Here is a 13775-nt window from a genome sequence, read left to right on the forward strand (position 1 = left end):
TACACCAGGTGCAATGATGGACCAGATGATATCAGGGGGTCATGCATGTTCACACAAACAAGACCAGAGCTTGCAAACACCAGCTCTGCTCAGTCTGATCTTCATTGTTTTGCATTCCCTTGTGTGCTACATATGTGATGCTTCTACCTCGGGCCGCACTGAGAGGGCCGTGTTGAAGGCCTCCACAGCTTTGTTGAACTCTCCACTGAGGTTGTAGAGCACTCCCAGGCCCGTCTGCAAATCCGGGTCAATGCTGTCAGAGTTGTGTTGGACGGCTTCCAGGAAGAGCTCCTTGACCTCCGGTAGCAGCGAACTGTAGGCACGAATGCACACATATAAGCATGCAGATAAAGGCTGGTGAGACCTAATGCTGCTGATTGAGTGCTCCCGGGTTCACAGAGCTCTGATGTGCGCTGTTCTGTAAGGGAGCTTTAACTCAGAGGAGGTGGGAAATGAGGGACAGCAGGGGGAAGGAGAGAACGACAGGAGAGAGATTCAATCAGAGAGGGGAATAAAGAATTGAGGGCAGTGAAGAAACATGCGGAAGTTTGGGAAAAGAAGTGTTGAATCTTTTAAAACTGAGCTTTTTCTGTAAAACAGCAAATTTTCTGTATTATTTTAATGTTAGTGTTTGCATAAATGAGCAATTGTGGAAGGGAAGCTGTCTCATTTTCAGGTGCAAGATTTTGAGCTTCATTAATCTTCAGTCAACTAAAACCTCCGATCACTTTTCACATGTGATATTTCTGTGGTGGACTGAATATCTCAATATCATTGCACTTTAGTAGTTAGTAGATGGGAAATAGCAGGCACCAAGTAAATAGTTTGTCTTCAAAGCATATGTGTTAGAAAAAGGGAAAAATTAGCAAATGTAGGAATTTAAGCAAGTTTGGTTCATGCCAGATGTGATGACTAAACCACCGGGTTAAAGCATCTGCAAACTGCAGGTCTTCTGAGATGTTCCTGGTCTGTAGTGGCCAATTCAGAAGTGATAAAAGAAAGTCTCCTTGATGCCTGTGGAGAATAAACACTGTCTGATGTGGTTAAATACAACAGAAAAGCTACAGCAGCCCAAACTGCTGCTGAGGATTATACTGGTTCTGATTTTAAAAAAAGAATACATGGGACATGATAATATGATGCATACTGGGCAACCTACACAGCATTAGGCAGGTGGTCATATTGCTATGGCTCATCAGAGAATTTCCCTCATGTGCAAAAAGTAAAAAGTTAAAGAAATGCCAGTCAGACAGCTCCTTCAACCTGAGTGATCATTTGGTGTTAAGCTTTTGAGTAAAGATAAGAGTTGCCCTTTATGTCATGTCTTGGTTTCCACTGAGCGGGGCATTACACACATGAAGGGTAAACCAAAGTAAGAGGAATGAATGAAAAGGGAAGGAGAAAGGAGCACAAAGGAGCGAAAGAGAGAGCGATGGTGTATGCTGCAGAAATAAAAAGGATGATATTGCACTGACTTGAGGGAAGACCACAGTAATTGGGTTTCACCTGTATCTCTTCCCACTGACTAGACGATTAATGATTTGATAAAGTGCTGCTTTACCTCAGGAGCCGAATTAGGCCTTTTAAATCTGATATACCTAACAACCTCATTCATCTGGCGTAAAATAACACAGACAGCTTGCCTTTTACAGCACTAAGAGTAGTTTGACAAGATGGATACACATGGCACCGCAGCTGCCATCTCACTGCTGAAATTACCAGCTGTGGCTGTGAGACCTTGAAATAAGTTTTCTTCCCTCTGACAGAGTAATAACAGTTTAAGTAAAACAAATGGCACTCTGCATCTGCAACGATTTAGTTTATGAGTGTGCAACATGCAGCACATGATTGATCATGTGCTTGTCAGCTTCTGATTGACTCCGAGTCTTTTGAGAATGCTGAAAATGAGTGCCGGCATTTTCATGTTGGTTTAAGACCGCTAAAACGATCTCTACTTTATCCTAAAAAAGCAACTATTATTTAAGCCGTTGTTACCAACGACACCTTTGCTATCATCACTTTGTTTGTTAGCAGTTAGTAGAGACATGAACAAGATAAACATTCTCTCTGACTTTAAGTGCTGGAAATAAAACCACCACTCCTAAAGCTTTTTAGATTCCACTGTGAGATTGTTTATTGACACCAGACAACCATGTGAAAAAGTTGCACTACTTCATCAAATGATTAGGTTAATCACCTTGAAGTCTTTTACGCAATTTGAGTCACCTCTAGTCAAAACTCAAAGGAACATTAGTTAAAAAGGTTCCGTCTCATTTGCAGAGTTTGTGTGCGCTACCTGTCATGTCTGCTGATGTTGGGAACCTGGGACATCCTGCGCTGGGAGTTTGGAGAGCCCATCAGGTGGGTCTTGCCCTTCAGCAGGTGCTTGTACTTGGGGTTGTGCCTCAGCCAGCGGAGCAGGGCCTCACTGGCATCGTGGCACATACCAGTGTTGGTCAGGCTCACCGCCAGAGCCATAAGAGCTGCAAGGTTGTTCGGGTGGAGCTCCAAACACCTGGATAGAGATCAGATCCAGACAGGACAGGAGAGAGAGTGTAATGAACACACTTCAAAGAGAAATTCTGCCCTGACAAACATTAATTGGGAAAGGCCAAAGCAGAGAGACATCAGGCAGAGGTTAATTATTGCTGGTGAGCTTTACCATTCCTGTTTTGCCTCAGCTGCAGGGGAACAGGTTTGCATGATGGCCAAACTTCTGCTGGGTTGAATGATTTGAATTAGATTTGCATTTAGGCAAATACACCCTTGGCAATTGTTCCACCGATGGAAAGTGTGTATGCAGTGATTGCAGAAGTTATGTCACCGGTTATGTCATGTAAACGATTTCCACCGAGGTCTGCTCTGGCCTTTGTAATTGAAAAGGGGAGAAGAACCACGCAGTGTTGGATGAGCAATTTGGATAAGCTGAGAGAGTGGGGGAGAGGCCAAAACAAGATTTAGCTTTCATCAACATCATTTCCAAGCCAGCTTTGCTACATCTGACATGCCAACTTCCTTTAAACCATCGTAATCTCAGACAAACCAAATTATTTCAGTCCCTTCCTGCAAAGTGCCATTGGTAAGGATTATATACATTTTGCCTCAGGCCACTCGAGTTTAGGCTACACACTTGTGGATTTCTAACTGGGAGTTTGTTTACAAATTTCAAAAGGTCATTAAAAATGTGATCAGATATTTATTTTTGCCCAGGCTGTGAGTCCTTCCCCACCAAAATACAACAATATGTATCTTTTATACTGTAGTGTACTATATCCATAATAAAGTAAAATCAACTGTGACAAAGCATTGATTTGTCTGATTATTTATTGAAATTTTCAGTGTTATATAAACTTTTTCTCTCAAAAGCTGTGAGCCAAATATTTAATGAAGTTATTAGAAAATGTTACAGCATAGAAAGGCATTGTAACGTAACGCTTGCCATATAAAATGGTGCCAGCGCAGCCACAACAGTATTAATGCCAGCTAAACATCTAATCTCACTTCATACCAAAATACTCCTCTCACAGATGGAGCGATTACATAATAAACCCAGTACACTGTGCAAACTACCTGATATTTAAATGGTGTTAGGGAATTCGGATAAGTCTGTCGGATTAAGCAAGACTCCTGCAGTGAATGAAAAACAATTTGCACCCTTATTTAATCCCTTCCTTTGCTAAACAGCAATTACTGGCTGCAGACATGCTTTAAAATGTATTTATTGCATTTATGTATTTCACTGTCCTTCTGCGGGGAAGGGTATTTGTTTCCTGAACAACTGTCTCTGGTGTTTTCAGTTGACTTGTCAGTCTTCACACTGCCAGATAGGTGCAATTTCTGGCTTCAGCGGTGTTATGAATGAAACTGGGCCACCTCCCATTGAGGACTCTGTTCATGACCTGACTCTTTCAAATCACCAGCCATGTCGGGTACCTCTATTTTAAGAAAAACACACAGAAGCTGTTTGTTCAATTATTACCTCAGAAAGGAGATGCTATTCTTCTTTGAGAATGAATACAACACATTTCAGTGCTGCATGTTGGTTACACCTTTCTTTATGCTCTGGCAATTTTTTTTAATGCAGTCAAAAAGTTGAGTGAACACTCTCAGGCAGATTTTGCACACTGGACTTCATCTTTTAACGTGACATTTCTGCATGTCCCTAATCGCGGAAACATATGGTGTCCCCGAGCAGCGACAGCTGACAGCCGTGCCACGTCTGTGAGTGAGTTTTGATTTTTAACTGAGAATTAGATGCAGTTGTTTCTCATTACCTCTGGAGGGAGACAATTGCTGCCTGCTCATTCTCATTTTCAGCCTGGGTGGTCCCCAACACTTGCCAAGCCTGCAGGGAAACAAAACACAGGTAACGATAATCAGCAGGGTGGAAACCTGGACGCCAAAGCTGGTGTTCTCCAGGGGGCTGAGACACAGTAGGAGCAACAACTGAGCTCCAACACTAAGCGAGTGATGCCCGCATTTCAGACGGGGTGCCTCTGAGCTGTAGTGCATCTAAACACTCACAACTCACCAAATATAAGATTTTTCGGAGGTGAAAGAGGGACATGTGCGATTATGATAAACACCGACACAATGTTCGGTTTGTTGAGTTGTCATGAGACAGTTTCAAATAATCTATAAAAGAGCCAACCTTTACAGCGACATTTGTACTTTAATAAAGCTACAAAAGGTGATGAGCTGAAACGGTCTTATCTTTTCAAAATGTAGAACCCGAAAAGTAGATGATTGTTGATAATCATCATCACGATGACGGTCATAACGATCATCATCATTAATAATAACATATAGTAATATTTTTCTTTTTAATTCAGGGATTTGCAGTAGACCAACATCATTTAGAATGAATAATGACTTTAGTGACTTAAATGGTTTTTACGTGGGATTTAAAAATGTCCAGGGATTCAATCTTTCTCAAGGATGTCTTTGCTGTGTTAAACTTGTGACTGTCCTCGAGATAAGACAGGTTTTTTGGTGCCAACACCACACAATGATGAAACTCACATAAAATTCAGAAACGTGAGATTACAAGATTGCTCCTCTGTGTTATGTGACTGGAAGGGCACTCCTGATCTCCACTGATGCTTTTTGTTCCAGTCTTTGAAATGAGGGGCAACATTGTTTCTGAAGGATTCAGAGGTCCTCACAGTGGGGCAATAAGCCACTAAGCGCCCTAGAGGGGAATTTTGGAATCGTATTAGTTCCATACACCGCGGGATAATCCTCTCCTCGGAATAACTGGCACATTTCTGTATATTCCAGGGGATTCAGAAAGTACTTTGTATGAAGGCTTTGCTCTTCCTGCTTGCAAAGAGGTCAGTTCTTTTGAAATGTCGAGAGTACAAAAAGAAGGAAAAAACCCTGCAGAATGAGCTATTATTCAGTTCACTGGGCAAATGGAAATTCTCATCAGGAGCAAGTTGAGTATTTTTGCTACAGTAAACAAGTCTTTTAACATGATGGGGGAGAAAAAAAAACCGCCTTGCCCTTTACAGGCAATCAGCGTTCAGCCTGTGGCCTACTAAATCTGCTTCACCCAGCCTGTGGTCAGTCAGGAATTCATCCTTTGTAGCTCCTCACAACATGAGATGGAGTAAGAGTAGTTGGAATTAGATTCAAGTTTACGCTGAAATGCAGACTGATTGATTCAAGCTGATCAGTGTAGTGACTGTTATTGTTATTACTGAGTGTGAATCTTTTCTACTGGAATGGTATTCAAAAAGTGTCCTGATGGTTAACTTGATGAGTTTAATGATGAAAAAACAATACAGATTAATGTGTATACGAGAAGATTTCACCTCTGAGTCATGAGGGTCTTGCAACACAGCAGCCTCCAGCAAAAGCACAGCGTTTGGCAAGTCTCCCTCTCGAGATTTCTTTAGTCCCTCTTCGAATGCATTAGGCAAGTCCTTATAAGGATTATCTGTGTGGAAGTAGTAACCCTGTCAGCAAAAAAAAAAAAACAAAAAAACAAACAGGGACAGTGGCAATGTCAGTTTCCCGTCTTCATATTCAAATGCAAAACAGAGCAACAGTCCTGTGCAGTTGTACAGTTAGGCAAAGCGCTGGCAGTAGGAATCAATATTTTCTGCTCCACATCAAACCTGGGCCCGGCTCCCCGGGGGTTGTCTGTTCTTTTTAAATGTTAAACTTTGCATTTTCAAACTGTGATTACCCTGGTGTGTTGCATGCTTCTGAGCCCATGACTTTGAACCTGCTTCTTCCTTAAGAACCACCTCTGCACTGGGATCAATCAGGGAGCCCAGAAGTCTGATCTCTTATGATTTCCCTCTTAAAGAAGGTCAGCTGAGGGGTGAAGTTTACTGCTCCGCCATATGTTCTTGACCCCTGAAAACTCACGCATATTCATGGGACTGGATTACATCTTATTTTAGATTTTAAGGGTCCTCCTTTTTAGGAGTACATGGATCCTATTATTTTTTAGCTTAAATCAGGGTTAAATAAGCATAAATATGTAAACGGGTAAGAAAGAAAGAAGATGTTTATTTTAATGTAGATATGATTTAACTTATACACCTTCAGAGAGCAGTTAAGACGTTTCTACTTGGAATTGTTGCCTAGCTGTTTGAAAGTGTGTGTTAGTTAGTCAGTAGTCAGTGCTATCGTTTGCCATCATTAACTAAATTTGATATAATGTTCAATTTAACTAATCCAGCATTCAACTTAATCTGAGTGAATTCATAAGTGAAGTGGTCATCAAGGTGTGGGTCTCCCAAGCTTTGTGCCATTCACACAATGAAAAAAATATTGTAAACAAGTGTCAGTAATTGTGTGCAAGCCTTTGCGTGAGTGTTTTGTGTGAATGGGTTCACTGAAGTTTGATCATTTATAATTATATATTAATTATTTAAACAAAGAGACAGTTGCATGAAAAATATACCCTACATTTAAAGAGTGGCACTTTGTTTGAAAAACACAAGAAGGGAATTAAAGTTTTTTTTATATATATATATATATATATTTTGTGTTAAATGCACATGGATATGGGAAATCCTTATCTCTAAATTGAAGAATAAAAATAAAAATATGTCACTATAAGGTAGGTATTCAATCTCGAAGGGCCTAGTAGAAATTCTTACAAATCTTACTTTATAATAATTCAAAATATAATCCTTAAACTTGACCTAAAACTAGCTAATTTTCTTGGAATTCATCATGAGATGATATTTTTGCTTTGAATTATCTCAGGAATCTAAAATACTTGTATTGGAGAAAATAAAAATTATAGCAGCCACTTTCACATCCAAACCAAAGCAGGTGTGCTGTATTTGATATTCTGACAGCCAAAGGTCTGTATGTTGCCCAAAGGCCTATTTGATGCCCAGATCTGTTGTGAGCATGTTTTACATAACATGTCAAACGATTCGCAGATCATTTCAGAAATGCAGTCCTGCCTGCGTTATTCACAGACTTGTTAGCGGTCAGTCCTCTGTACAGGTAATCAAAAGTGCAAAGGAAAGTAATCCTGATCCTGGAGGACCACAATCCTGCATGTTTTATATGATCCCGCACGTCTGAATTTAATCAATGTTTTCAGAAAGTTTTAATGAGTCGATGATAATGAAACACTCATCACAGCAGGTGTGTTGAAATGGAATTACATTAAAATCATGCAGGACTGTGGCACCACAAGGACCAGGAGTGCCCACCCCTGATACAGTAAGTACTATACATCTCTAGGTTTGTGCTTTTGTGCAAGTGTAACATCTTATTAATGATGATCACCTTCTCATGTGGAGAAACGGAGGAGGGAATCTGTGCCTGCTCATTTTCTGTCAGCCAATTTCGTCGGGCCAACTCCTCCCACTCTGCCTGCATCTTATCCCAGAACTCGGTGTCCGACTGCAGGCATCAAGAGAGAGGAAGCAGAAAGGGAGGAGGTTGGATAGAGGGGGAGTGAAAGAGGGTGACAACAGGGAATGAATGATTAGTGCGCATGAGAACAAAAGCTCTTGTAATTTTCCATCATACTGTTGTTGGAAATGTCACGTCTGTCTGGCTTCATGACTTGGTGCAATGTATAAAGTCTTCATTCCTGATGACTTACTCCACTTACACATCAGGGCGGAGTCCAGAGGAAATGGAAGATCTGGGACTGAGTCACCAGGATCAAACTGACCAAGAGGTAAATAATCTTCAGTGAAATAGCTTTACCCCCCCCCCCCCCCCCCCCCCCCCACCCCCCCACCCCCTCACTTAAAAACAAACAAACAAAACATCAACAAAGAAAAATAAGGTTTTTGCTAGTGGATCAGTTTTTAGAAACCCAACATGCATGTAAACACACAAGCTGTTTATGGCTTTGTAATTGTCCATTGCCGACTTTGACTCTGAAGCCTCGACATGCTTGACATTTGAGCTGGTTTTTTTTTCTTTGCCTGTTTTGTTTTTGTTTTTGTTTTTTCCCCCTTCTGGCATTTCAATTAGCAGACCAAAAGGCTTGAAGGTTAGACAGATAACCCATCAGTTTAATATGCCAATTCACTGTCAAGAAAGCTTCTCATTTTCTGTTAGAAAGAAAACCTGCAACCCTTTTGTGCAATGTGAACATATTAAATACAAGCCTTTATACATCAATTATACTGTCTTAACAAACAGCAGGGTTTGTGCTGTGTCCTGTTTATCACTACTCCTCAGATCAGGCTTGGTGCATGAGGATTAATGTGAAAAAGCAACAGCAAATAGCTGGCACAAACCAGGTCTAGTAGTAAACACTTAGAGAATTCTACTTTATTTTGTCCCAGAAGTGAGAAAAAAAATTATAGACACCTGATAAAAACAAAACTGTGCTCATTTCCAAGTTGCAGGTAAATTTGTAGTCATAAATGTTGGTGTACTGCAGCAATCAACAGTGCAGTCAGTGCCTCACAAAGTCTTCACTGTGCACCTAACTGTGCTAATCACAGCAAAGTCTGGATGGCAAATCCTCCCAATGTCAACATTTCTTCGATTGCATATTAGAACTTAACCTGACCTTGATGAACTCTGTATACTCTTTGTAGCCATGACCAGGACGAGCTGGCTGGAGAACAGATGAACAGATCAGAAAACAAATGGCCAATAAGGTTTGAATCAAACAAATAGGGTCAAAGGTTGAAAAAAAAATGACCTCTTCCTTAGATATGTGTAAGTATGAAAATTACAATGAGTTTCTGCTATTTTACCTGAATTAAAAAACATTTTACTCTCGTACATATCCTGTAGTCTTATAGCATTCATATTTTCTTGAAAATGCAAAGTGACGACATCTTAGATATTAAATTTCTGTGTTGACTTCTGTCTTATTGACAGGATATTGTTCAAACTTAGCTTTTATACCTCTGTTATCACATAAAGTACTTTCTGCAGTCCACACAATCATGCAGCACAAAATGTATCCTGACTGCTCTGCTGATAACACTTGTTCAATCTCACGGTTGAGCCATGCAATAAAAAAAAAAGATTAAAAACACTGATTTCCTTTTTTTTGTAATGATTAAACTCAAGTTCTTCTTTCCTGCCAGATTCAGTAAGCCCCTAGTTTGCTTATAAACACACATCCAATACAGTTAAAAACAAATAAAAAATAAAAATGGAGCGATTTGAGTATACCTGAATGTACTTTTTGAAAGAGATGCTCTATCAGTCCACTTTTTTATTGAAACAGGTTTACACAAGCTGACGTCACATTGTCTCTCAGACTGTTAGTCAGCATCTCCTCACCTGAACTGTTGTTTGCAGTGAACACTGTGTGGCCAAATGCTGACGGGAATCCTTTCGTATCTAATTAACCCATTTTAGCATGTTGTTGAATCTCCAGTAACACTTTAGGGCAGTATGAGCCTCTCAGTCACAACACATATAAAATAAATATATAAAATAAAATAAAACTCACCGCTGAAAGTGAAGCTTCATGTACAGAACATAGGCAAGTTCCGTTGACCAAGAGATGACAAACTATTTTTCCAGACCAACCCTAATTGTGATCTCTAGGACAGGGTCGACTTATTCAGAGAAAATCAATCTGAAGTCCTGTTTATTTACAACCAGCAGATACTAGATCTTGGTTTACTCTTTACTCATGCCAAATACAACAAGTCACAAATTACTGACGTTGTATTTCACTGCACAATTACAAGCAGATGCAATTCATCTATTTCCCCGTTGGCTTTGTACTCACGCATTGTGGTAAAATGTACAGCTACTTCCTGGAGACTGCTCCAGGCACATATGATCGTGACGACAGATGCATTTAATGTCATGACTGCTTCCCCTGTAAAACTTGTGTGCATTGAGTTGCCACAGTTTTTTAATTCTTTCCAGCTGACTAACTGCACGATTCTTGCTTACTTTCCTGCCAGAGGCAGGGCAAACTGGGAAGAATAATGCCAAGCAGAGCAGAACAGCCTGGATATGTAAGTAAGTCAACGACAGTCAGAAACTCAGCAGCTCACGGACAGTAAATGCTTGCATGCGTTTTATCGTTGGGGAAAACAGGCAGAGGACTGTACTGTAAGAATGTGCTAGAGCCAAAGGTCTCCTCTCCTCCTGACGAGATCAACTGTTTGACTGACACTGAAGCCAAAGTGGCCCCTGATGGCGAGAGATGACAGGTAATTGCAGGCTGGTAACACTCAGACGAATTGCCAGAAGGTGACACTTCACAGCTGACTCCACCACGGACTGTAGTCTGAGAGATGCAAAGGCCGGGCAGAAACTGTAGTAAAAACATGGATTAAAAAAAAAAAAAAACGAAAAAAAAAACATCTGGCATGTGAAAATCATGATGGGGATTCACTCAAAGTCAGGGATATTATCAGAGTATGGCACAGACTCAAGGCTGAAACTGACCCTCTGTCAGGAGCACTGAGAGAGAGAGAGAGAGAGAGAGAGAGAGAGAGAGAGAGAGAGAGAGAGAGAGAGAGAGAGAGAGAGAGAGAGAGAGAGAGAGATCATAATAACAGGTCATTTTTTCTTTATTTCTATGCAATGATTTAAAAAAAATCCTTTCATAAAAAGGTATTCTTGTATGACCAGTATTTCAGCCGTCACTATTCCTACCTGAAAGGCCTGCAGCAAATCACCTTCAGGCTCATGTCTGCTGTTCTTGAACTAGAATCATGGTAGTCATCAAGAAAATACAGCTCGAGTTTATTTTCAGTGTTTCTAATCTTGCTGAGAGTATTTATTTGTACTGTGACCTAATCCATCATGTCATTTTCTAACACTCTCATATAAAGCCAATTAAGAAACTATTTAATATTTTTGTCAGCCTCTTAGGGTGACAACAAATCTCTTATTGAATTAAAAATATGATAAATATATGAACATATTTTTAATTTACAGGAAGCTAATATTTCTCTACAGTTGCTTTTTTCTGATTGCCATTGGATCTGGTGGTTTAATTATGCATAACAAGGCAAAGAAACTCTGAGGTAGTATCCTATGATCTCTGGAGTGAATTCATTGCTGTGCCTCTAATTTCAGAAGCTCTGCTCAAGTGTTGTTTAAAAGAGACGGCAGGCTTCCTGCTGCCAAATGTGCCACCACTGTTTGGAAATGATCAGGGGGGTTTGAGCTGGGGTGGAGATTCAATAGATTCTAAATGAAAACATTATTGGCAACCCCAGCAACATCGACATAGCCACTACTGTTTGTCTCACCCACTTTTAAAGAGGATATATTTACATTATGCCTGCAGATTCCAATAACATCTCTTACTCAGCTGTAGTGAGGTAATGTACGCTGTGAAAATAAATGTTCACCGCCTCTAAACTAATTTATAAATGTGACGATTCATATAAAGTCAGCCAAAACACAGAGACAGACGAAAACACAATACAATAATTTCCCCTCAGCACCCATTTCACAGCAGTCATTTGCAAAAATATCGGTGGGTCTTTCATGTAAAAATCCTTATTTCATGAATGAACTGAAGGGAACTGTAATGGAGATGGATCAAATGATGATATAAGGACTAAAGCAAAACCAACAGTGCATTAGTTATAACAGATGTAGATAATATACAAAAACTGATCAAATATCCAAGACCAGCAATCAGACCAGGAATTAGTTTAAACACGAGACTCCACAGACAGGCAGATTTACCATTATAAGACATATAGTGGTATAGATGGTATGTAACCTATGTGAAGCTCTTAGCCTTTGCTGGTTGTGGGTGTTATGCAATTATTGACTCAAACATGTCTCAATTTAGACAAATAAGCAAGTTAAATGACTTCTACTACTTATGTATTTCTGATGGCAATTGTGTGCATGAATAAGGCACTAATTGAGTACAGTATATGTCTCCAGGCTTGAATGCTTTTCGCAGCCAAAAAATGGGCTATTTTTGCTAAACAAAGTGACTAATTTTTCATGATTGGTTCAGACAATGACTAACTGTTATGATTAATATTGGTACTATTTCACACAAATGCTGCTATTTCTTGCTCAGCAGATTGATGACTTGAGCTTTTTATGTAATCTTATTAGTGTTTTCACAATTTTAAATACATACAGCGAGGGCTTTTATTATTGACATCCGAAAAATATATTGTAGAATTGTAGATTCTCTTCTTTTGTTATGTTTTTTTCCTTTCTGGGTGGAAATAAATATGTTCCATTCATGCCAAATGCCACACTTAGAGATAGGATTGATCCTAAATCCCTGTGAAAACATCTCAGGTGTGCTCTAACATTATCGGTTTACGTCAGTCGTTAAGTGGAGGAAGGGAAACAATTTCATGAATAGGGGTTAGTTATCCACTTTGCCCAGAGGGCTCACATTACAAAAAGTCTCATTATTTACCAGTGACACAGTGGCCTCCTAAAAAAAGAGAAAGAAGCTCTTCTCATCTCCGGAGCGAGGTTGCCCTGGTCTTTTAATGTTAATGAGCCACCCGCTGCTGTGTTGTGCAGGCCAAGTCCTTGGTCAGCGAGACAAAAATAGGAAGCTGGGGCCCCGATAATGTCACTCAGAGAAGAATAAAATACATTATGGCAGACATAGTGTTATGAATACATTTTGGCCGACAATGCGATTACCTTCTATATGGATGTCTGTGATCACAAAACATAAAGCTGCAGTGGCCTTGCACTTTGATGTGGTTGATGGTCATTGCATTTCCATTGAACTCTGGATTTATGACAAACTCAGCGACATTTATTAGCATGGATGAAGAATGGATGGATGTTATGTTTTTTGTGGATCTGTTGTGCAATAGCAACAAAATTATGCAATCAAAATGTTATACCACCACTGGAAATTTTTTTAAAATTAAGTGGTCTGCTTGGGAAAGACACTAATGGGAACTGCTGGACGGGTGAAAACATTACTCATTTACTTTGACCACCCACATTTTCCCCAGGAACACTGTGGATTAAAACCACTGACCTTTTGATCACAAGACTGTATCTCTGACTTGCAGTCAACGGCAGCGGCTCTGCAATCTCAGACTAACCCAATAAAGCCTCAGACCAGTATCTGCAAGATAAAAGTGAATCTGCCTTGTTTCATATCTTTCATCTAAAACACAGTTCTCCGATTGCACTATGTACTCATGTATTGAAAGTTCTTATTTGTCAGTCCTTTGTTTCTCTTAATCAGCACCTTTGTTAATTAAGTCAAAGGTTAACCACCTCATTTGAATCTAACATCATATTCTTTTTTGAGTATTTCTTTAAAATCATAAAGCTTAAAAGTAATTGTTTTTTATCAGTGCCAGCTACTTTCAATGACTGCTCTCGCTTCTAGT

General features: G+C 39.8%; 1 protein-coding gene across 3 annotated transcripts in view; it reads right to left on the reverse strand.

Annotated features, from left to right (window-relative positions):
* The window catches only part of pex5la (peroxisomal biogenesis factor 5-like a), an 89909-nt gene that overhangs the window by 3469 nt on the left and 72665 nt on the right, over positions 1 to 13775 (reverse strand). For all 3 annotated transcript variants that reach the window (XM_030082702.1, XM_030082701.1, XM_030082700.1), the window contains 5 exons: positions 7765 to 7881; positions 5817 to 5960; positions 4275 to 4345; positions 2297 to 2515; positions 148 to 313 (listed from right to left, as the gene is read on the reverse strand). In XM_030082702.1, coding sequence (XP_029938562.1) covers positions 148 to 313; positions 2297 to 2515; positions 4275 to 4345; positions 5817 to 5960; positions 7765 to 7881 — 717 coding nt within the window. The remainder of the gene's footprint in view (positions 1 to 147; positions 314 to 2296; positions 2516 to 4274; positions 4346 to 5816; positions 5961 to 7764; positions 7882 to 13775) is intronic.

The sequence above is a fragment of the Salarias fasciatus genome, chromosome 23 (assembly GCF_902148845.1).
Source record: "Salarias fasciatus chromosome 23, fSalaFa1.1, whole genome shotgun sequence".
Taxonomy (NCBI): domain Eukaryota; kingdom Metazoa; phylum Chordata; class Actinopteri; order Blenniiformes; family Blenniidae; genus Salarias; species Salarias fasciatus.